This window comes from Lissotriton vulgaris, chromosome 5 (assembly GCF_964263255.1).
Source record: "Lissotriton vulgaris chromosome 5, aLisVul1.2, whole genome shotgun sequence".
Classification (NCBI taxonomy): domain Eukaryota; kingdom Metazoa; phylum Chordata; class Amphibia; order Caudata; family Salamandridae; genus Lissotriton; species Lissotriton vulgaris.
Genome location: NC_141693.1, coordinates 1,130,132,719 through 1,130,158,620, shown reverse-complemented (window position 1 = coordinate 1,130,158,620; position 25,902 = coordinate 1,130,132,719). Strand labels below are relative to the sequence as shown.

At 46.4% G+C, this 25,902-nt stretch overlaps 1 protein-coding gene across 3 annotated transcripts in view; it reads right to left on the bottom strand.

Annotated features, from left to right (window-relative positions):
- Window positions 1–3,787: 3,787 nt before the first annotated feature.
- The window catches only part of LOC147712091 (caspase-7-like), a 202,838-nt gene continuing 180,723 nt past the window's right edge, over window positions 3,788–25,902 (bottom strand). For all 3 annotated transcript variants that reach the window (XM_086922849.1, XM_086922848.1, XM_086922850.1), the window contains exon 7: window positions 3,788–8,431. In XM_086922849.1, the coding sequence (XP_086778975.1) occupies window positions 8,202–8,431 (230 nt within the window). In that variant the 3' untranslated portion in view covers window positions 3,788–8,201. The remainder of the gene's footprint in view (window positions 8,432–25,902) is intronic.

The following is a 25,902-nucleotide window of genomic DNA, read 5'->3' as shown; positions in this document are numbered from 1 at the left end:
TCATTCATGGGCTTAATCGAATACTACTCCAAGTTTGTGGAGAAATTCTCAGAGAAGACCTTGCCTTTGAGGGCTTTGTTGAAGAAGGGTTGCAAATTTTCCTGGGGTCCTGAATTGGAAGCGTGTTTTAATGGGATCAAGGAAGCCATCTGCAATGCCAAGGTGCTGGCACCATTTGATACTGCGAAATCCTCAACTCTCTTGGTAGATGCCAGTGCCCATGGTCTTGGTGCAGTTTTGCTTCAGTCCCACAAGGACAGCGACAGGCCGGTTGCTTTTGCCTCACGTACTCTTTCCAAATGTGAACAGAATTATTCTGTTATCGAGAAGAGGCTTTGGCTGCTGCGTGGGGTGCTCATCACTTTCGACCTTATCTATGGGGCATTCGATTCAATCTTAAGACTGACCACAAACCCCTTATACGCATTCTTTCTCCCGGGGGTGGGGCATTTGGTTCCCCAAGGTTGGCAAGGTTGGCCTCCAAACTCCAGGAATACCATTTTGATATTTCCCACATCTCTGGGTGGAGAAATTTCCAGGCTGACTGCCTGTCTAGGTTGGCTGTTCCGCCTGGTGCTGATGTTGGTTTCAGTCTAGAGGGTCTTGATGAGAATGTTGCCTGGATTGATGATGTTCTTCTGCTAACTGAGGGTTCCTTTTCTCGCTCTGAGTGGGTCGAAGCTATGTCCAGGGACAACGTTTTACAGGAAGTCATCCAGTTGATAAGGTTGGGTTCCCGCAGGGAGAGCTATCTCCATGTTTCTGTTCGCCCCTTCCTTAAGGTCATTGATGACCTGTCTGTTTGCAATGACAATGTTGTTATGCGTGGCGACAAATTTGTGCCTCCTGTTGACTTGAGACCCAAACTCATTTCTTTAGCCCATGAGGGTCATCTTGGCCAAACCCTGACGCAACAGCGTCTCAAGTTGAATTTTTGGTGGCCCGGTATGGACTCCATGGTTTCTTCTTGGGTTGAGGACTGTCATACTTGCAAAGTGGGGGAGAAGAGACTTAAGGTTTCTGCGGGGTCTGAGATGGGTGTGCTGCAGTTCCCTGAAATTCCGTGGCACACCATCTGTCTGGATTTCATAGGTCCCATGGCTGAGCTACCTCTTTCCCAGAGGTTTGCTGTCGTAATCGTGGATTGCCACTCAAAATGGTTGTCTGTGGAGTTTCTTAAGGATATCACCACGGCCACTACTATTAAACATCTTAGTTCCTTGTTCTTTAGGGAAGGCTTTCCTAGCGTTCTTATAACTGACAATGGTACGCAGTTGGTCTCGCATGAGATGCAAGCCTTTTTGTCTGAATGTGGCATTTCTCACCATAGGACTTCCCTCTACAACCCCCAGGGGAATGGTCTTTGTGAACGCCTCAACAGGTTAGTGAAAGGTACCGTTCAAATGGCCCTCTCCAGTGGTTCGTCTGTCTCTTCCCTTGTTAGTGAAATGGTCTATGCGTATTGCACCACTCTTCACGGTTCTCACCTCAAATCCCCTTTTGAGATGATGAGGGGTAGGGTTCCTAGCACCAAACTCATTCCATCTTGGCTCAAGGACTTGGTCTCTCAGTCCCTCTTGGGTGGTGTGTCCAGAGTGGTTCCTAAGTCTCCTTGTAAGAGTACTGTGACTTTACCCGTTAAGAGTGTCTCTAGTAAGAGTTCTGTGAATCTGTCCTCTAAGGACCTTTCATGCAAACCTGTTGTTGGTGGTAAGTCTTCTCCTAAAATTGTTTCCTGTAAACTCGCGAAAGGCGACCTGGTCAAGGTAAAGTCTGGTCGTGTTTCAGGAGGCTTGTCAAAATTCCGTGGTCCTTTTCTTGTGAAAATGGTTTACCCTCACTATGTTGTCCTCTTGAATGGGGAAAAATGGAATCTAAGGAGGGTTGCCCTCTATCAGAAAGCTGGTGTCTGTCCTGGTCCTGCTTCTTCTCCCTCCGTGCCTGCCCGGGACCTCTCCGCTTCAGGGTTCATGTTTATTCCCTCTCAGGTTCCGGATCCGGCTCTTGCTGTGCCTGCCCCCGTTAATGCCTTGGTGAGGGGCAATGGTGGAGGGGATGCTCCTGACCCTGTTGTTGCTGTTCCCAACCCTATTGCTGATTCCAGTTCCTCTTTACCTGTTCCTAGACCTCAGAGGTGCCATAGACCCCCTTCTTATTTGAATGATTTTTGTTGCGATTAAGTTTTAGAGGGGTGACGTGTGTCCCTTTCTATGCCTAATTTTATTTATCTCAGCTGATGTTTGCAATGCCTGTTTTATGCTCCTCAACTGTTGTTTGCAACTTATCTCAACTGATGTTTGCAATGCCTGTTTTATGCTCCTCAACTGTTGTTTGCAACTTTATCATCATTTTTGCTAATGCTCTTAGGTCTCGAGTTAAGTTTTCTTTCCATGACATTTCCATCTTTTTGTGTTAAGTTTCCTTTATCTTGTGTTTTATTCTACGAGAGGAGATGTGTTGTATATTTATCTTTCCTCTATTTCCATGCTCTACCATGGTTCTTACCTGTGTCACTCATTCCAGAATGTAGATGGCTCTGCCTCCTCCTAGTGTTCTAGGTGGTGACAGTTTGTGCCTGGCCAGCTTGTGTTGAGGTTGCTCTACGCTTTTCTCCTGCAATAAACCTCCTGTGGTACACCTGTGGTCTCCAGCTATTTACTACAACCACCAGCATAACCGAGTGTATTGTCAGTAAATTGCAAACAATCTTCCCCTAATATTTCACTCAGTGTATGTTATGATGAGAATTGTTTTTTTCTATAAGTATAAGCAGAAAATACAATAAAGATAAATTAAAAATATAAAGCAACATTTCCTAACTGACTACTTGCGATTTAGTTTGCTTATTAGTTTCTTGGGTGGGTGCTTACTTTAGTTTGTGACTAGCAGAGGGAGCTAATACTGTGTATGTTTCTTAGATATTGTATGTACTGGAGTACTGCTAAACACAAATAACATAAACATCAAACATTGGTAGCTCATTTTTATGGGTGAAAGCGGCATGATTTATTTGTGACATTAATGGTAAGACGTGTGCTATGGCTATTGACATGATTGATAAAAGGAACTAAAGATTCTCATGAAACATTATTTTATACACGTATTGTGTTATTTAATTGAGCTTTCATCTTGAGTGTTGACTATTATTCTGTTGTATGCAGGTGGGCATGATTATCATATTTTTTGCTCATTGTTTAAGATGGCTGACAATGGATTGGGAGCGAATTGGTTGTTATTGATTATCATGATGGGTAACAAATGTTTCTGGTGATGGACGCGAAAAATTATTTAACTTAATGATTACCAAGGTTTACAGTAGTTGCCTATAATACTGGATTGTAGATCACAAACATTTCGGATAGGTAGGATTTGGCAGATGCTAAATAAAAGAAAAGCTTGCAGCAATCCAATGTCATGAATATCAAGACTATCCGCTAACTTTTGGTGCAAGAGCCAATAAGAAAAGGAGGCTGAATACGTCAGAAGCGTGAGTAAAATTGATGTGGTAAAACAAAATGGAATTTTTATTATACGCCGCATAAATCAACATGAATCACTGAAAAAGGTAAAACTAGTTCACTAAAAACCACAGACACTTGTGTCCAGATACAACATTTTTGTATCCGGACCAGGCACAAGCCAAAGATTCAGTTCAACAATGCGAACTTCCTGAGTATCGTGGGGGGTATATAACTGTTTATCAAACGGGCACAACATTTTAAATTACAAGAACTTGTCATACTAGGCCACTGTCTGACTGCAAACATTAAATGGGAGCCAAATGTAATTTTTTTTTTAAAACATATTTTTATTAGAGCGAAGTCATGGAAAAAAAGGCATAAAGCATATCGACATCAACACTGTTGATATGCAATCAGTAAGAGTATGCAGTTCCAATAACACTACACAGCCATGTATGGCCCACATCCTGGAGGCTGGGAGGCGCAGGATCGGAGCATGTTTAACAAAGGAGAAATTTGCATTTGTGCTCTAAGGATATGAAACCTATCAATGTCTTCGCCATTTTTGTCACGTCACATTCTTATATTACATAACAGTTTAACAACAACTATTTACCCCTCGAATGGCATCCCTAGTACTGATCCAATAAAGTAGGATAAGTGTGTGGGGGCCTGCTAACGCCCAGTCAATTTAAGGCAATATAGACCTATGGGAATCTCAACTATATGCATACATACATATTTAGGTATCGTATTGTGGCAACAGAGGACACCTACACGGTCCCATGGCCCTCCCCTCCAGCACTCTCCCCTCCACAGTCAGACTCCGAGGCATCAGAAGAAAACAACTCAGCGCTGGTGGCATCTGAGTCATCCTCCGCCAGGACCTCCAAGCACAGCGTCCTCCAAGCAAGCAAATCATCTTGCAACTTTCCATCTCTACAGGCGTGCTGCATGTGGGTCTCTTCAGCCAAGGCCCATTCCCTAGCGTCCCTCAGCCATAGGGAAACCTCCGGCGCCCTCTGACCCATTCAAGTGATAGCCACTCGTCTCCTCGCCAAAACTAGTAGGAGTTGCAGGAACTTATAAGATAGTCTCTTTTTTTTTAGTTTGGGCACCAGACATTGGAGTGGGTCTAGCAGAAGCTTAAGTTGCGTAGCCTGGACAATATACCTCACCACCTTGCGCCAAAAGACAAGTGGACATCCCCACGCCAAATGCAGGAAGCCCGTCTTCCCCGCTCCACATCTAAGACAATTGTGGCTTCTATCCGCCGACATACGATGGAGGGAGACCAGTGTCATGTATGTGCGGTGGACAAAATTAAAGTGTATAAGTTTAAAACGTGCATTGCAGGAGACCTTATGAGTCAACAGCCCAATCCGCTTCCTTTGTGCAGGCTCCAATTCCACCCCTAGGTCTGTCTCCCATGCCACCCAGGCCGGGGCTAACAGGGGGGTTGAATCCCGGCGCATAGCGGAGTAGAGGAGGGAGATCAGGCGTCTACGTCTCCCACAGGACATGATGATGTCGAGGGTATTAGTAAGCGGAGGCGCCTCTGGAAATTGGGGCCATGTTATCCTGGCCACATCCTGGAGACTACCGTAGTGGAGGTATTGTCCCTCACCCAGCCCAAAGGACTCCATGGCTCCTTCAAAGGACACAAAGGAGTCGTTCGGGTAGAGGTCCGCTAGGGTCTCACAACCACCAGATCGCCACTCCCGAAAGGACATGCTTTCCTCCAACCGTAGTATCGGGGCCAAGATCCAAACTGGGAGCTCTCTATGGAACGGTGCGCGCCGCAGCACCTTTTCGACAAAGCGCTGCCAAATATTAGCTGTGTAACGCACCACGTAAGGCAAAGTGTTGCCGGCTCCGCGACCTTGCATCAAGGCTTCCTGCAGGGCCTTATCATTTGCCATACCAGCCAGTAGTGCCAGTTCCCAATTCTCATCTTCAGCGAACCATCTGGCGGCCGGAAGAAGCTGCGCCGCGTAATAATAGAGGTCAAATCTCGGGGCTTCGAGGCCGCCTTCATCCCAACACCTCGTCACCGTGCGCAAAGCGACTCTGCTGCGCCCACCCGCCCAAAGTAGGGAGGTGAGGAGAGAGTTCAATGTGCGGAATACTCGGTGAGGTAATGGACACAGGGAATTCTGCAAAACATATAGGACCCTAGGGAGCATCACCATTTTGGCAATTGCTAAGCACCCCATGAGAGACAGAGGGAGTGTGTTCCAAAAGGTGATAGATTTGCGGATGGCTGAGTATTCTGTCGATATTGTAGGTTAGCAGAGTCTCTGTGGACGCGGCCACCTGGATGCCCAAATACCGGAATGCCGTTCGTTCATAACAGAGGCCCAAATGTTGAAGCTCCGTGTCTGGATCTGGGACAGTATTCGTCAGCGGGAAAACTAGAGATTTGGTAATATTTATACGCAACACAGAGGCTGCACCAAATTGGTCCAGGACCCGCAACAAAGCGGGGAGGGCCTCAGCCGGGGAGGTCAGATAGAAAAGTGCATCATCTGCGTAGAGGGAGACCACATTGCTAGTGTCAACCACTACTATTCCCCAAGTCTGTAGTTCAGTACGGGCGGAAACAGCAAGGGGCTCAATTGCAAGAGCAAACAGGAGAGGGGAGAGGGGGCAGCCCTGTCGGGTGCCCCTCCCTAGCGACCACTCCGCCGAGCGGGCCGATCCTAGGCGCACCCTGGCTCGGGGCGCCTTGTAGAGCACTTGGATCCAATCACGAAATCGAGGTCCAAACCCCATTCTCTGCAGCACCTGCAGCAGATATCCCCAGTGCACCGTATCAAAGGCCTTAGCCAAATCCACTGAGACCAACACGTGAGGACCCTCCCTCCCCTGCACTTCATGTAGTATGTGATTCAGGCGACGTAGATTCATCGCCATATTACGACCCGGAATAAATCCACACTGGTCGGGGTGGATGAGTCGGGTCATGAGTGGGGCAGTGGCGCGTGGACAATAATTTAGTGAGGATTTTCGCATCCGTATTTAGCAACGTGATAGGATGATATGCCGCAGGATCAGTATTGTCACCTCCAGGCTTCAGAATCATGCATATCTCTCCTTGATTCATAGTAGGCGGAAGGGTGCCAACGCGCAGAGCCTCGTTGTAGACCTGCAAAAGGAGGGGGGCCAGGACATTCAGCCAAATGTAATTACTCTTTAAGGTCACCTTTGTTCACTGAAGTGTACAATGACATACAATTACAGCTTGGTCATGTGCATAAATGACTATTCACAAACAACAGAAATCTTTAAAATCCTTACTATTATGCAAACAATTGTAAAGTATTTTCTTTCTTGAGGATTGACAAAACAAGGTCCTCAGATATTACATAACTCGTAGGTCAGAGCTTAACATACAGTTGCAAATACATTCATAGAAATTAATGGGTGAGGAGCTTCTCCACATTTAGAAACATTTGCTCCCAACTTGTCAAAAAAGTGTTATCAGAAACATTTGTCCTCTTGACTCAATGAATTAGGCATTCATTTTCTTTACAACAAGATTTTCTGAATTATTTGATGCCAACAGTGGGCTTTCTGGGGTAATGACATACCAACAATTCAGACTAGACATTTAGCTGAAGCCATTGCACATAGTTTAGAAAATCGGTTAGTCCTAATAACTGTCCTTACATGCGTAGCAATCATTAATGTAAACTCATAGGTTGTAAAACTAACGTTTTACAAAATGCCATGCCTTTAAAATTCAGGAAAGAGAACAGAATGTTGACAATTGATAATCCAGCAAGGGTTGTCAAAGCCAATAGGTTTCATTTTTGGGACCTACTGGCTTTGCCAATGATGTTTAGCGATGCAATAACATAACGTGTATTTGTGAAGCACACGTTTACTCAAAGGCATCTTAGCGCTAAATAACAAATGACCAATGGTCTTCACTTTTATCAACCTCAGAAGGATGAAAGGCTGAGTGGACCCGCCTCGATTTGAACCTGTGACCATGAGGTCGAAAATAGTCCCCTACATGGATGTATTATAATGAACAGCATCCCCAATGCTTGCAGCATGGCTAAAGAGGTGAAAAAGTCCTATGATGTCACTGGCTGTGTTATTTTGCAGGATTGTGCACCATGCATGCGCACACCCAACAAAATTGTGTGGGTGATTTTAATTTTTATTTATTTATCGAGCAGAGTTGAATTAGAAAATTTAAAAAAAGAACAAAAGCTTGTTTATTAAAAGCAAATCGGGAAGCAAAGTGGAGGAGTCAGGGGACAAAAGCAGCACAGAGGAAAGGGGGGAAGCAAAAGACACAGCCAAGAAACAGCAGCATAGAGCTGTGGGGGTGAAGCCCACAAAGGTGAGTGCATAACAAAGGAGAGTGGGGGAGAAACATATGGCAAGAGGTAGCAAAATAGAGTGCGATGGAGGAGGGTAGAGAAGTAGATAAGGGAGACAGCTGATAAAAACACATGCACACTTGTGGATCACTTAACCAATAAGAAAAAGCAATGCCTGAAAATTCAGCAGTGGAAGGACATAGGTGATATGGTCAAACTCTAGAGGAGAGACGAACAGAAGAAAGAAAGCCCACACAAGTTAACAAATAAAAAAAGCAAACGAGGGTGACAGTAAAGCCAGCCAATGGTATACAATGGGTGTGCTCTAAGTGCACTGTAAGCTGACTTTTTATAAACAAACAGCTTACACTGTCTGGCAGGAAAGGCCTGCTCCATATTGAATTCATGTTTTGAAGTAAAGTTCATTAGTCAGCATCGATGTAATACAAGGCACTCGCTTATTTCTTTTTAAATCAGGGTCTGCGTGTTCAGACTCAAACTCAGCGGCAACCATGAAGTTGACTCTGGTCAGGATCTGCATGAGCTCCAGTTGTCTCCCATGTTCTGTGATGACTTTGCAAAGAGATTGAATGAACCAAGATCCACGTTCTCCGTTCCTCCCAGCATAGTAACCTACAAAGAAACACATTCTCAATATAGGTAAGTTACTTAATCCGTTTTCCACTTCCTCACATAATACATATTTTGTGACTATGTGCTCCCAAGCAGTTAAGGAGCTATCTGACCTGGACATGTTGACTTTTTAGTCATCAAACAATATGCATACCATGCAGACAGTAGAATGGCACGTTTTCTCCAGGGTGATTATATTACACTTTTATTAAATATTCTTTCTCAGCCTAACTGTGATATCAAATCTGAATGGGTGAATCATCTTGTTGAAACAAAAGTCCACACTCATAAAGGCATAAGATTAGTACTGAATGTTCATATTTCACACAGTGTGGACTGAAGTGTCTCTTTATTGCTGTAATTCTCTTTATCGATACCAGATAGAATACAAGGTTCAGCTGATTTTGCTGAGATATGAACATTATCTGCAACTTACTTTTCAAAGGTAGCATTCAATCATTAGTTCATAAAAGGTAAACAGTTATATGACTCCTCAGCTGGATTTAGCAATTTGACTTAGGGTGTGGTTCTACAACCCAGTGGCAAATAACTTAGGAGCTGATTACGATTAAAATGATGGTTAGAGAGGGCGTGGCCGGGCGAGATGGCCGAGCAGACGTGGCCTACTTCGGCTCCCGGTCCGCGCGTCACCTGGCGAGCTCTACTGGCGGCAAAACCTGCATGGAATCACTGCCACAGATTGTCCCCGGGCGGCGGAAGACCTGAGGCACCGCAACGAAGCACTTTGGAGGACTATTGGGGTCTCGGAGGCTCTCGTCCGATGATTTTAGAGGCGACGAACAAGATGGCGGCTGGCAAGTGATCGGGCGAAGCAGCCGAATGGCACCGATCGGCACTTTCTGAAGCGGCGGAGGGGAGCGCTGGTATCATGGAAGCAGCGGAGGTGGCGGGGGTGAGTCCTGAACCGCCGGTGGTGGCCGCTTCCTTCGCTAAAGCACTCCGGAGGCGGTCACCCCGGCGGCCTGACCTTAAGATGGCGGCCGGTCGGACCGCCTGAGATGGTGGCAGGCCTCGTGGGGCTCTGGCTTGCTCCCCCTGGCCTGAAGAGGCCCCTATAGAGACACAGCAGTGGGGCTGCGAGGACACGCTAATGACAGCGACCGGGGCAGGCGGGCCCCACTAGAGGTGACCGAGACCATGACTGGCAGCCCCAGCGACGGAGGAGGACTGAGGAGGGCTCCCTGCTGATGAATCCTGGCAGCTAAGCGCCTAGAGTGGTCTCCCCCTCCTATCATTGCGACAGTGCGGTGTGGGGCCCCACGGCCCCCGGTGGATGTTAGCCCTAATGGCGCGTCTCCTGGAGTGGTGGAAGGTTGCGCATCGTTGTTCCCTGCTTTAACACGGGCCTTCTCCCGAGCCTAAGTATCGAGGGGGGGCACCTGCGAGTCCCGAGGCGGCCAGGCCGTGTGGGGCCTCATGCTTATGCCTCCGAAGAAAGGCACAAACAAGAAAACTGGCAAAGTGTCAGACTTTTCTACCTCCACTGATAACCGGCCGGCCCTCAGGGGCAATACTGAGAAGACGACCATGGCCCTTACCAAAGCTGATTTATTGTCCATGTTTAAAGACTTCAAATCTGAGCTGCGCAACAAGCTTGGTCAGGACATTAAGTCTTCTATAGACCAATTATGCTCAGACTTATCGGAACGCATGGCCTCTCTCCAAAAAGATGTGGATTCCGTGGGCACCAGAGTTCTCGATTTGGAGACGCAACAACATGAACACAAGCAGTCGGTTGGAGTGTGCCAGGGGGACATCCAATCCCTCAAGGAACAACTCCAACAAACTCAGCTTAAGGCACAGGACCTGACACGCACGACGGGAGAACATCCGCGTCAAAGACCTGGAAGAAGGCGCAGAAGGGCCAGACCTGGAGGCATTTATGGAAGGCCTCTTTGCGGAGATCCTGAGTCCCAAGGTGTTCAAGATAAAGCTGGACAGAGTCCACAGAGTGCCCCCCTCCCCCCCCCCCCAGAGGGGCGATCTGAGGAGGCCTTGTGATATACTGGCGAAATTCCACCCTTACAAAACCAAGGAGGCTGTCCTACAGGCGGCTAGGGCAAAGGACTCTATTTCCTTTCAGAATTTCTCCTGCGCCATCTTCCAAGATGTGGCTCTATCACACTGGTGCGCAGGCAGAAGCTGCGGCCTATCACTACCAAACTCCAGGAAGATGGGATAAAATACAGATGGACATATCCTTTCAGTCTCAGTTTTGAACTCCACAACCAGAGGCGCCACATCACCGACTTGAAGGACGGCTTGCATCTCCTGGGCCTACCATCAGAAGAGGGAGACTCTTCATCTGGAGCACCTGGTGACCCTCCAGGGGTACAGCTTCCAATTCGGCCTGGACGCAGAACGCGAGAAGAGGGAGACGCTGAAGACGTCTGAGGGCCACTCCACTGCTGAGAGCCTGACTGCCCTCGGGGGGTGTATGGACAGGTCCGGATCATCGCATTTGGGGATGAGAGACTTTGGGTCTTCCGGAGCCTCGACAGAAGTGAGGCTATGTTTTCCTTGTGCTATTAACAACACTCCGCCAAAGCAGTTCAGTTCCGGCTTCTTTGGGTCCAGTAGGTAACCCATGTAATATCTCTGGGGATCTCTGCTGCACATTGTATTAATGACACAGCTTTGAGCCTTATCCTTTCCTGGAGGGGGTGAGAGGTGTTGCCTTTAATTTCAGATTGGTGTGTGCTATGGCGACCATGGCCTTAAAGACTGGGACATGTACTTGGGGCTGCATTGCCAGGGGCAAAATGTGTGACCTTTATGATTCATAGATTCCTTTTTGAGATCTTGCTACGGTGAGGTGCGGATTGGGTCCCAGGACCCGTTGTCCCCACAAGTCCATGCGGGGGCAAACTTGCCCCACGCTACGACAGAATGTTGATTATGGACTAATGTTTTGGTTTCTTATTTCGTTGTGTTTTGCGGGGTTTGGGGGGGTGGGGTGGGAGGGTTAGTGGTGGCTGCTTTGTTTTGTTCTATTATGGCAGGTTTTTTAAATGGGTCTACGAAGGGAGAGGGAGGAGGTGTATGGTGGTGGCCTCTGCAATGATAACCTTTGGGAGGATTCAGGTTCTTTACATAACCAGGGCCACTTCTTTTACCCCTGGGTGAGCGGCTGGAGAGATAGCATTGTGGCCGGTTGGGGCATGATGGTTGGTATGTCAGCGGAGAAATACGATGTTCTCATATTGCTATGCCGATTACCGTAGATACCTGGAATGTTAAGGGGCTTAACTCCCCTCAGAAACGTCAGAAAGTATAGAAGTAAAGAATTGACCATCACCTGGACATAGTGGCCCTTCAGGAAACACATTTAATTAGGCCTGAGGATTCCCGTTTGAAACACAAACAATACCCGCTTATTTATAAGTTGTCAGCCTCTACCAAGCATAGGGGGGTGGCACTCTTATTTTGGTCCACTAGTCAATTCCAGCCCATTGGGGTGCAGAGCGACAGGGATGGATGCTGGCTTATGGTCAAGGGGCGACTGAAAGGGAAGCTTTGCACTTTTGTAGCACTCTACGCCCTTAACACTGAGCAAAATGGTTTCCTGCAAACCCTACTGGGTAAGGTGACAGATTTTGTCGAGGGGCCTCTGGTTCTTATGGGGGACTTTAACTTGGTGTGGCAACCAGATCTTAATAGTACACATACTCGCCGCTCCGATTTGGGCTCTTTTTCCACTGACACTCAAAGGCATATACAGGACCTGGGCCTGTTAGATACCTGGCGCGCTCTTTACCCCCAAACCCGGGACTACGCTTTCTTCTCCCATGTTCACCACTCCTATTCCCGGCTGGACTACATCTTCGCCAGCCAGTCCCTGCAGGGCAGCCTCAGAGAGGCCAAGATATTCCCCATGTCCGTCTCGTATCACAGTTTATACTCTGTCTGTCTCACCTGGTTGGGCAATGCCCCATCTCCCCCTCAGTGGTAATTTACGGCATCATTAGCTAGGGACAAGGAATCGTGTGCCCATCTCCGCGAAACTATCAAAGAATTTTTTTCCCTTAACCGGCAGGAGGACACATTAGAATACAATACGTGGGATTCCTTTAAGGCCGTGCTGCGAGGTAAATGCATCGCGCTCAACGCAGCCCTGAATAGACAATGGGCCAAGGATAGGGAACTTCTTGAGGCGGAACTATTGGCCATTGAACAATCCCATAAGCTAACGCCCACCAGGCAGACACTGCGCAAACTCACAGCGATCAGAGGCAAACTTCGGGCAATCTACAACAATAGGGCAGAATTCACTCTTCTTAAGTTGCGTAATCTTTCTTACACTCAAGGCAATAAAATAAGGAAACAACTCGCTAGGCAATTAAAAGATAAACGGGAGAGGGAGTACATAAGGGGTATCCAAGGTCCTTCAGGAGACATAGCTCATAGAGATGAGGACAAGGCGGTACTTTTCGGGTCATTTTACAAAACTCTATACTCTACAGACGCCCTGGACGTAGACAGACAGCAAGGATTTCTTAGGGAGCTAACTATCCCTCAGGTCTCCCCCGCTTGGAATGAGGAGCTTATAGCTCCTATCACTCTTGACGAGGTAACCTCAGCTATTAAGGCATTGAAATTCCACAAGGCGCCAGGCACTGACGGGTACACAGCGATTTTCTACAAGACATTCTACTCTGACATCAGCCCTCACCTAGTTAGGCTTTTTAATAGAATGGCCACTGACGGGGACACAACTGGCTCTATGTCCGAGGCTGTGATCTCGGTAATTCCCAAGCCAGGGAAAGATCCCTCCCGCTGCACCTCCTACAGGCCTATTGCCCTCCTGAATATAGACGCGAAACTATATTCTTCCATTCTGGCTAAGAGACTGAACGACATCATGCCGCTCCTTATTCACCCAGATCAGTCTGGATTCATTGTGGGACATCAAACTCACGACAACACCCGCCGCATCGTCCATCTAATAGAAAAGGCTAACAAATTTAAAATCCCAGCAGTTCTGATTGGGTTGGATGCCGAAAGGGCGTTTGACCGCGTCGACTGGAGGTTCCAATTCTCTACCCTTACGGCGTTTGGCTTCTCTCCACAATTTATAAACATGATCCGGGCTAATTACCGAAACCCCTGTTCTAAAGTCTCGGTAAATGGTGTGCAATCTTCCCCTTTACACACTCCAGAGGGACTACGCAGGGATGCCCCTTATCCCCCCTGCTGTTCGCTCTGAGTATTGAGCCACTAGCGATCGCTGTCAGAGAAAACCCTGGGATTAAAGGCCTCCCCTTCACAGGGGAATCCCATAAGATCTCTCTTTTTGCTGACGACGTTCTCTTGTCCCTTTTAGACCCGACGGTGTCTATCCCGCACCTACAAAAGGAGCTCAAACGCTTCGAGAAGGCTGCAGGCTTTAAAATCATTTTGGATAAATGTTATATACTTAATCTCACCCTCTCACAGAAGGAGGTCCATCAACTTCAAGCCCTTACACCCTTATCATGGGCTGTCTCCTCTATCCAATATCTGGGTGTCCACCTGACGCAGACCGTAGAGAAATTAAAGCAGCTAACTTTCTGCCCGCTCTTACTCGCATTCAGGCGGAGCTGACGAGATGGAAACCTCTCTTCCTTTCCTGGCTGGGTCGCGTCCACGCGATTAAGATGACCCTTCTCCCTAAATGGCTGTATTTATTTCAGGCACTTCCAATAGAACTAGAAGGGGAATTCTTTAGACGTGTAAAAGCACTGTTCCTACGCTTTATCTGGCAAGGAGGACGGGCCCGCTTCTCATTTTTTCTGCTGCGCCACTCCTAACGGGAGGGGGGGGGGGTAGGCCTACCTGATATTCATCTCTACTATAAAGCTGCACAATTCAGGATACTGGTCGAATGGTCGCAGAAAGAATCCGAGAAGCTCTGGCTTCATATGGACTGTAGTGTGGCCGGCAGGCCGATATGGGACCTAGTCTGGCCTGCAAAACAATACAGACCCAAAAACGCCTACCTTAGCACCCCTACACGTACTACCTTACGAGTCTGGGACTCTGTGATGAAGGATGACAGCTGGACTACATTCCCTTCACCCTTTACACCACTACACTTCAATGCAGCGTTCCTTCCGGCTCTTCAGGCGGGACCCTTTGACGCCTGGCGGGAGGGGGGATGCCTAGCCCTGACCCACCTGTTCCACCACTATGATCCCCTTGCATTTGATAACTGTAAGAGAGAGTATGGGTTAGGAGACTCTGAGCGTTATCACTATACTTAGTTCATGCACTGGGCATTAGGCCCCCAGATTCGAGAGGGGGCTACTCGTCCCCTCACTAAATTTGAAGCCTTCCTTGTCAAATCTTCATCCATAAAGGTGGTAATATCGTTTCTGTACAAGCTTCTGCTGTCCACTACACTCTCCCCCCAGCCGAGGTACATGTCAATGTGGGAGGGGCTGGCCCAAAGGTACATAACTGACGAAGAGTGGGCGCATTTGTGGTCTGACATTTTTAAATTTAACCAATCCACAGACTTGCGAGAGGCCCATTTAAAGACAATGATGGACTGATATTTATATCCCTCCAAGTTATCTTGAATCTTCCCAGGCTCATCAGATAGATGTTGGCGATAGTGTGGATTCCTCAGGGACTTCCAACACATTTGGTGGGATTGCCCAACCATCCGGCCTTTTTGGGAGGAAATCTTAGCTCAGGTGAAAGACATGCTTGGGTACCCCATCCCGACATCCATGGCCGAATTACTTCTGGGCGTCCGCGACCCTATGTAAGAACACCAGACTAGGGCGGATAAAAGGATAATGTGGCTGAGTATTGGGGCGGCCAAGATTACTATTGCGGCGGCATGGAAAAGGAAGGAAGCACCAGCGATATCCCTGTGGCACTCCCGACTCTGGAAACTGCTTAGCCTAGAGCGCATGTCTGACATCTTTAAGGATGACTTCAAGAACTTTGAGTTTAGGTGGGGTCCGCTGGTCTCCTTCCTTTCACTGAGTCTCCCATCAGCAGTCTGTCCTGCTACAGTTAGAGCTCTACATCTTTTCCAACTCTGAGTAGGCCCCACTAACGTGGGCCCATTCCAGGATTATTGAGGCCACCGCCAGGGTAGGGGGGAAGGGGTCATGGGGAGGGGGGACGGGTTCGTTTAGTTGGTTGACTCTTTGTATGATTATTAGCTTCGATTTAACTTCGAGCCCCTAAGGGGAGAGTTCCGCTATACCCACATCTACTGGGTCCTTGTTCAGGGATGGAACTGTTAAGAACACTGACTCTTGCGGAGAAGAAGGTCACACTGACTTTCCTTCTCGAAATGTTTGCCTTATGTACCCATATGCTTTAGCAGCTGTATCCCTCAGTTGAGCAACGAGTTGTGATTGGGGTACGTCGACACGCACAACAGGGTTCTTCTTTTTATGTATCATCATTTTGGCTAGTAGCCATCTCTCCCCTGCGTGGGATAATGGGCGTATTGTGCCTTGAGTCTGTGCTGAAAAATTAATAAAAACTTCTTTGACAAAAAAAATTGATGGTTAGACCGCCACTGAGAGCCTGTCGGTGGCGGTCTTACCGCCATTGTTTGCATGATTTCCGCCCGCCATATTATAATGGCAGGCGGAAGGATGATGTTTGGAAGGTCCGAACGTCACACATCTGACGGGCTTCTTGAGCCCGCTGGTGCAGTGGCGGCCTCATATTTCCTACAATGATTGCGGTGACTACCAGGCACCAACAAAGGGATTATGATGTCCTGTTCTGCCCGCTTGTTAACCCGGCATGAACAGGCAGATGGAAAGGGACTTTGGGAGCCGATAGCGGGCCCCCTTCTTTTCTGGCCCTAGGCTGTGTGCAGTGGAGGGCACCCATGGTGCCCCCATACATATCCCTGCACCTTGTGGCAGACACCTCATGGTGCCTGCCGGTAGGGCAGAGATATGTAAAGTGACCCTTTTTTGCCTTGCTGTGGGTGGTGCTGCCAGTAGCACCCGCTGCAATGCAAAATATAGGCATGGCGGTTGCATCGTAATGCCTACTATGGGACCACCGACAGCCTGTCAGGAGGTCCCGATTTCCGATAGGGTGGTGGCCCGATGTAAGTCCGCCCGCCATCGTAAACAGTCCCTTAATGTTAGAACTGTCTTTGATTTTCAGGATTTGAGACATCTATTAGTAAAAGTATTGGTATTTGTAGCATTTATAAATTGCATTAGACAAGTCAGGCATTAAGAGCTATGAAAGAGGGAGAACTGGATAATATAACTCAACTCCGCAACCAAAGAAAAAAGACCACCTTCAAAAAAGAGGGATTAATCTACAAAAAGCCATGTTTTCACCTGCTTTCAAAACCACTGGTGCAAGCTAAGGCACAAGGCACCTGATATGCAGCGGAAGTGCATTCCAGAGCCAGGCAGCTGCCAGAGTAAAGGCTTGTCCCCCCTAACTTTCTTACACCAAGGAACCATTACCATATACTGATCAGACGTATGCAGTGGTCTCTTCCGGACATACCAATTCAGGGTAGATCTGAGATAACTCGATCCCTGATAGTGGATGGTTTTATGTGTCAAGTAGGGTGCTTCAAGGCACACCCACTTCTTTACTAGCAGCCAATGAAGAGACATCAGTCCTTCCCTAACTCAGGAGAACTTGGGTAGGCCCAAACCAAGCATGCATCAGTAATTTTTATAATTTGAAGCTTATTAAACTCACTTTGGTTGTCATTTAAATAAAGGGCATAACAGTAATCTAAACGGGAGGTGATAAGAGCAATGACCGCCAACACCTACAAATCTTTTGGAAGAAAAGGTAATATTTTCTTCAGAATGCCAATACTCCAGAAGCAAGAACTCACTGTTCTATTAATCTGGGTGTCGAATGGCATGGTGTTAATAAAAATCACACCCATATTTTTAGCCACATTCACAGGTGTATGGAGAGTTCCACCTGTTTCTGGCCATCAACGGTTGGTCTAGGTGGAGCTATCAGCTCCAAAAACCAAGATCTATTTTTTCCCCTGTTCATTTTCAGCCAGTTGTCCCTCATCAAATTGCTGATCTCCTGAATACAAGCTCTAAACCTGTCCACCACCTTGTCCCAGTCATCAGATATAGACATGATGATCTGGTAATCATCCGCATAGGAAGCTACCTGGAACCCAAAAGAGCATACCAGTTTTGGTAAAGGGGCAACATATAAGTTAAATAAAGTGGGGCTCAAGGATGACCTCTGAGGAGCATCACAGGGAAGCTGAAAGGCGGGAGCTCTAAACTCTATTCCAAAGGAAAGACATCAACAGTCTAAGAGCCACCCACTTCAGGCCTGCCAGCCGCAGCCTCTACACCAATAGTAATAGAGATATGGTGACAAAGGCTGCTGACAGGTTAAGCAAAACCAGCTTTGCCGCCCCTCCCTGATAAACTTGTCGCCGAATAATATCGGAGGTTGCTACAACCGTGGATTCTCTTTTATTATTTTTCCTGAATTCATTTTGGGAAGGGTCTAGAAGTTCTTGATCCAGTAAGTACTTCCTGGTTTAAATGCTTGTCCAAGATCTTAGCAGGAGCAGGTAATAACAAAATAGGGTGTAACTTTTTAAAATCACACAAGTCTCCCTCTGGCTTTTTCTTTAAGGGAACAACAATCGCCTTCTTCCAACCCTGCGGGTACAACACTGAGTCCAGGACACCCCGGTAGAACTTCTCCAATGCCTCTCCCAGATGATCAGGGACAAGCAGCATTACCCTGGGGAGACAAAGGTCATTGGGAGAGCCCAATGTAATGCTGTCTGCCAAGATATTAATTTTAGGTGGCGTCAACTGGGAGAATATGGCTACACCATTGAAGTCAGAAGACTCAGTGGCTCCACCTTCCTCTCTAAGAGGCCATACTATATTAGAGTCTACAGTGCTAATGGTGATCGGAGGAAAATAAGCATAGATCTTTGTGATATTCTTCTTGAAAAATTCTGCTACTTTATTGCAAATGAGCTGAGAACTTTCCAGAATAGAGTGAGCCTGAATCTATCCGGTAAGAGGGACATCTGTAGAAAAGTCCAGGCATGCTTTCTTTCCACATTTATGCCCATGCCCAGTCCACAACGCATCATTGAGCACTCATTTGATCAAGTGAGTATCTGTAACTGCAGCATCTCATTATATAGTGTAGCCTGGTCAAACAAGTGCAAGCATCATGCAGCAATGTGAACCTTAAATACAGTTTAAACTGTAAATATTAAACTGTATAATCTGTTGGGATTTTCATGAAACTGTCTTCTTGGCAGTATATCACCTAGTCATGTGACTGGAAACGAGGCAGCTGATGTAACAGTGCTATAAAAGCTGTAACTTTACCACTGAATGGATCTTTAGTTGTGAAAGTAGCAAACAACATACTGTCAAGAGATCTCCCCTAAAACCACGATGTGCCACAGTTGGATTATCTGTAAATATATTTCTTATTGAGGCTGTACACAAAATTGTCAAAGGATTTAAACTCCTGCTGTCTTTAATACACCAAAAGCCACTACTTGGAAACCAGCCACACTGTAGGTGGAATTGATGGGAATGTTCACTGGAATGTGGCACTGGAGAGCCCAGTGAGGGTTTGTAAGGCATAGCTCTAAGCAGACAGCACAATGCCTGGTGATCTGAGATGTCCAAACGTTGGCAGGTGCCACTTCTTTCACCAATGTTTGGAGGAAAACTATCGATTTTGAAGAGTCAGGCACCGAGTGAATCAGGCACTAAATTCCGCTCGAGTTCGCAATCTCTTCGCAGTTCTTCAAAATCGTGTGTCCGCTGGACCATTGAATTTTGTGATTCCCGAATGGTGAACGCGTGTTTAACGCAGTTAATGGACTCTTCATAATCGTGTGTCCGCTGGACCATTGATATCCTGTGATCCCTGAATGGTGAACGCGGGTTTAACGCAGTTAATGGACACAGCGATAGTTTTCCTCCAAACATTTCATTTGTTGACTCTGCACCATCAAGGTTGCCTGCCCCGTTTCCTGTCCTGATGAAGACCCCACTGCAAGGATAGCACTATTACCTGCGTATTTTTGAGGGTCGAAACGTCGACAACCGCCTGCTTTTGAACATCAACTTCACGCCCTAATTTTTCATTGAATGAACAATGTGGAGTATGGCTTGTTTTGACATATAATTTGAACTTATGGTCCTGTGTTTTGTGCATAGTATGTAATTTTGCCAACCAAATGGTCTCAATTGGTTGATTGTACTGTCACTAAATTTCCCCCCCTATCACATTATCCTCACATGATCACGCGCACCCCCCCTCCCTTCTTGGGGCACTGTTCAACCACTTTTTTATTGTTCAAATGTCCAGTATATTCAATATACATTCCCATTGTGATTAAAACAATGTGGATGGATTCAATGTCTTTGTGATTTTCATTTTTACTATTATCTATACTTTTTCCTACTTATACTGGGACCCCTTCCTTTGAGTACATAGGAATCAATGGGCATTACCGAATCGGTATTTACCGGTTCGGTAAATACCGATTCCAGCAAGGGTGCAGGGGGTGTCACTTTGACACCCTCTAGCACCCCAAATACTGGCATGTGTGCCATGTGGCACACAGACATGCCCTAAGGGCATGTCTGTCTGTCACATGGCATAGGTGTGCATGCACACATGTGCATGCACACCTGGATTCAGTATTTTACCACCCAATTTGATTGGGTGGTAAAATACCGATTCTGTAGGGCCATTGGGACTCAGAAGAGTCCCACCTACATCAGGAAGTTACCAAATCGGTAAAAATACCGATTTGGTATTTTACCGATTCGGTAACTTTACCGAATCGGTAAAATAGGGCCCCTACATCACTAATGACCATTTACCGGTCGGTAACGGCCAAAATTGGCCGTTACCGGTCGGTAAATGTCCTCCTACATCTGGCCCTAATTTTCTGTACTTCACCAGTAAAACCACAAATATCGAGAACACAAACATCGTTGTAAAAAATAAATTTTTAGTTACATTGAAAACAATTATATAAGAAACAAAAAATGCTGTTACCTTAAAAAAAATCAAAATTATCAACTCACAATATCGACTACAATATTATCTCAAAAATAATTAAAAAAATTCATTTAATATAAAAAAATCATAAAACAATAATTTGAAATAAACCTTATACACCTATTTAAATCAAATGTAAATATTGTACCTTGAAAAAATCTTTACCACCATTCATGCAAACATAATAGAACTAAAATAATAACCGTACAAACCAAAACAAATTAGCATAAACTGCCAACCTTTAAACAGCAACCTAAATATGAATATCTATTTATATTTAAATCTATAAAATGATATGTCATACGTTATAAATAAAACCTAAATTAGTGTTTACCATAGAAGGACTCAACTGATAAAAAAGAAAATGCAAACTAAAGCTAAACCAATCAATACAATTTTAATTTTTAACAGCCTGCTGGACCGAAAATCCGGATTTTATTATATTCAAGGAGGCTAAGATTATGCAAATCTCCTTTATTGCGCAGCTCACAGCAGCAACAATTGAAGAGATCTAGAACGTCAAAAACATTCCAACAGTGTCTATAGCCCCTCCACACATAGTCTTCTCCCTTCTTTGTGCAGCGAACAAGATAATTTTAACTTTCTTTTTTTCAAAACTTTAATATAGTCATCCATTAATTCTTTGAAAATTCTAATCTGAAAGACAAAAAAATCCACTTGAGTCATTTACCCAGGGTGAGTACTTAGTAGAGGGATAATCTTAGCCTCTGTGTCTTTAATAAAATCCAGTTTTTCTGTCCACCAGGTTGTGAAAAATCTAAATTTTATGGCATGACACGGAGGCTAATATTATGCAAGTTTAAAGTGTGTTCAACACACTATATAAATAGCGTTTGTTACAGGTTTGAAATAACAGCTTTTGAAGATACTTTTATTGGAGCAGTCCACAGCGCTAAAGATGTCTTGTGGACCTCCACCCAATATAAAAGCTTTTGAAGCTGAGGCCCATCTAAGGGAGAGTGCGCCAAATATGGATATATCAATTCCTGCTTCTCTCATAACATCTTTCACCAATCTTTCTAAGGTGGGTGAGGAAACTGCTCTATTGGGAGTCTTATGAGATATTAATACCTGTTCAACATTTCCTCTTAACCTCGCAGTCCTTCTTTCGTACTCCAGCAGGCACTTCACCACACACAATCTTTCATTCTGTGAAAAGAAGGGGTAGAAAACTGAGGTTGACATGGTAGTACGTCTTTTTAAGTATAAACAGAACCCTACTGGTTGGTAGGCTCTACTTGTGATATCTGAGGCTTTCACGTCTGACGTTCGCCTGAAGGATACTAGGCACAGTAAAACAGTGAGTTTATAAGATAATTGCTTTAGGGAAAGTCCAGAGTTCTCACCCCAGTTTGTAATCACTTGAAGGACATCCCTAACAGCCCATAGGGCAATGTATTTAGCAGATGGTGGGTTTAAAACATTCAAACTTCTCATTTCCTTTATAGTTAGTAGGTTTGACCCACGGAGGTTCTGTCTACAAGGCAATGGCCTGCTGTAATGGCCGATCTGTAGATATTACCTGTACGATAGGCCAGACCCGATGAGAACATTTCAGATAGTTAATTAATTGTACTAGATCATCTGAAACAGGATTGTAGTTCTGCCGAAGACACCAACAAACTAATTTCTGCCAAGCCAGTCTACATGCTTTTCTTGTGCCAGGTGCCCATAATGAGTCTGAAAGCCTTTGCCGAAAGTCCTGGCATCTGCCACTGTCTCCTTAAATCCTCCAGGCCATCAATGATAAAAGGCTTGTGGCATTATCCTTGAGGACCTGTATTTATTTCCTCGAATATAGGTATAAGGATTGGTAGGTCTATACTCATTTCCATCAGGATTGGGAACCATGCCTGAGACCTCCAGAGGGGAGTTATTACTACTGTTACCTCCCGGTTCCTGTGACCTTGTTTTAGTAGCCTTGGTAGCATGACAAATGGAGAGAAAGCATATAGTTGTTAGTCCTCGCCAATTCTGAAGATAGGTATCCACCCCCAAGGCCTGAGGGTCCGGCCTCAATGGTATTTGAGTGTTCAGCTTGTCTGCAAAGAGATGTACCAGAAAGGGTCCCTATATCGTCTGATTGGTCAAGAAGATTTCCGTATCTAGCCTCCAGTTGCTGGAATCTCTGAAACTCCTGGAAAACCAGTCTGTAACCCCGTTGTTCAGTCCGGGGATATGTTCGGCAATCACTGAGATGCCCTTGTTGAGTACCGGTGGGGAAGCAAGATATTGGCTGCTTGAACCGGCCGTAGGCGGCCCCCAACAAGGTGGCAGCAAGAACTATGTATGGAGCCTAGAGCTTGATTATGATTAAACCCCTGCAGAACAGAAGAATAGCAGAACCCATCTGGAGCCTACCTTGGATTCAATCCATAGCGCGACAGACTGAATCAGTGATTGCACTGTGCAGCCGGCTGGAAAAGGAGCTCTCCCTGGCTACAGTATGCCGTTTATCGGGCAGAGCTGCATCTGCCATGGGGCCTAAATCAGCAGCAAGGGGTAAAGGTGCAATCCAGCAGACTGCCCACCAGACAGCCCAACAGATGCAAGCTGTGAACGTAGCCTCTGCACTAGCCGGGATGGCTCAATCGGGACGCCGTCAGAAGATTACCCAGACAGAAACAAACCCAGAGGTGAAGGGGAGGAGCGTGGTCATGGTGCCCCAGCAACAGCGGACCGGTGTCTCAGTGCTAGTGCTGCTCAGAGGCACCGGGAGCAGATCCAGACTGCAGCAAGTATGGAGTAGGACTGGACCTCAGCTCAGGTAGGTGGCCAGAGCAGTATGCAGGCTGGCAATATCATACTGGGCATCGGGCGCATTGGAGGCAGCGGGGGGGACAAGACATTGGGTGAGCTAGCTGACAATATGCCAGCTGTGACTGGGGGAGAACACTGGGTACTCAAAGGCAATATGTGGAGGGCTTCTCAGGGCTATCCTCCCAGCTACAGATACAAGGACAGGAAGTCTCACAAGCGCCAGGATGCCCGTAGGGTTGCAGAAGCGCTCTACAAATGCTATAAATAAAATAAATACATAAGATGCCCATACTCTAAGTAAAGGCAATCCAATACCACAAGTTATGGCCAAGGATGGGAATAAGGGCCACAATAGAGTACACACTGGTCTGACAGGGGAGCCTGTGTCAGCTTCTCTCTGTTCGGATCTGCGGGAGAAGCAAAACTACTACAGGGTAAGAAGTTCCAAGAAAACGGGCCACAATAGAGTACACACTGGTCTGATAGGGGAGCCTGTGTCAGATTCTCTCTGTTCGGATCTGCGGGAGAAGCAAAACTACTACAGGGTAAGAAGTTCCAAGAAAACAGGAGCATGAAGTGAACCAGAGCATGAATCTGAGGCTAATGATTTATTTTTTCCCTATTGGATGCCACTTGGTCAGATGTGGGATCAGGCTCATGGTCCAATACAGATTCAAATGAGACAGAGAGCCTACCAGGTACCGGCAGAGTGGATTCGACAACTACCACACGGAAGACACACAACAAGATAGGTAGAATAGACAACCAGTGGTACAAGGCCCTAAAATGTGGCTACTCCCCGGGTGAATAACTGGTTGGGGATAACAATAAGGTCCTCTTAGATGGCCAGCCTGCTGTGCCTCCTACATTGGATACTGTTTTGCAATGTGTGATTACTCACCGTGAAGAGGCTTGCTTGGAAAGTAGATGCTCACAAGCCGCAGCCTGTAAACTGCAGGGGGCAGTGAGGAAAGTAGCCAAACTTGCAATGCCACCAACGACCGGCTGACGGACCTTGAGACAAAAACAGCTGCCCTCGAGACAGACATCACTGGCACCAAGGGCCAAGCAGAAGCTCATGAGTCACAACTGATCAATATACAGTGGAACCTCGAAGACAACAAAAACCGTCAGAGACTGAATAATTTGTGGTTCCTAGGAATTCCTGAAGGCAAAGAGGGATCGGACGTCTGGATGTACATGGTCTAGCTGCTGCAAAAGTCCTTCCCAGAATTAGAAGGTTGGAACTGGTCCCATGAAATTCAAAGGGCGCATCGAGTCCCCTTTACTCTTCGTCAACCAGTCAACCCTGATGCTAAACTATGATCTCTCCTTTTGTATTTTGGAAACTTCCTGCTGCAACAGAACATATTTGAAAAGGCTAGACCTGAGGCTCAGCAGGTCGGGATGGATTTTCATTCTTTACCAGACCAGACTTCTGTCACATCCCTGTTGAACACCGATTGCGCTTACGTCAATGATTAAACCTTTCCAGTAGAAAGGGGCACAGGCCTTCCTATTGAACCCGGCCCACCTGAATGTAATCTGAGTTGATCAAACCAGATTTTTTACCTCAGAAATCAAGGATAAAGAGTTATTGACGTCAGGCGGGGTATACCTGTATGACTTAGATGTTATTATAGCTATTGTCTATATGGTCAAGGACTCCAGGGGCGTTCTAAGGACCCCTAACGTGAATGGATAGGAATCAGTGGGTACATTTAGTTCCCCAAAAGGGAGGGAAAAAAACAGTAGGGGGCACGGGGCTGATGAATACCCACCGCTGCCCTGTTTGTAACAGAGAGGGGCCAGATTTATGAATATTCGCGCTAGGGCAAGGAATTAAGGGGAATAACTTAGGAGGGGAAAAAAGGAAAAAAGAGAGAAGGGGATTAAATGTTCACTTACCATAAGCTATTATTGTCATGCGATTACTGATGGGGTACAGAGACAGATAGGCACACACACACACGAATAAGCCACCAGTTGGAAGGGGCACCACCTTTCATCCTCCACAGACAGACACAGGTCTATTTTTCTTCCGTATGGGGGGTGCTAGGATGGGTGGGGGGATGTGGTGGGTGGCTGGGGGAGATGCCCTTGTTGAGGCAGTAGGCCCAGAAGTTACTGGCTAGGCCCAATAGTCCTTTGGAGAGGGGTCCCCCCATTTTGTTCAGGTATCTGACCGCAGATACATTGTCCATGCAAAGCATGACTGAAGATTTCATTAGGTCCCTGGTAAAGCAGTAAATTGCAAATGAGCCTGCCAATAGTTCCTGGCAGTTGGTATGTAACTCCTTCTTCTGTTCAGTCCAACGTCCCCCTATTGATTAGTCACCACATATCGCATCCCATCCCTCTAAGCTTGAGTCAGACTCTATTATTATCGCTGGTTCCTCCTCAAAAATGGCTCTGCCGTTCCATGACTCCGCATTCCTCAACCACCAGAGTAGTTCATTCCTCGAGTCCAAGTCCAGGGATATTGTCTGGGAATAGGATTGATTCCATCTCAATGCTTTGGCCTTGAGTCTCTGAAGGGCTCGGTAGTGCAGGGGGCCTTTATATATGGCCTGGATCGTTGAGGACAAGAGGCCCAGTATCCTTGCTAATATTCTCACAGGGAATCCCTTTTTCTTTTATGT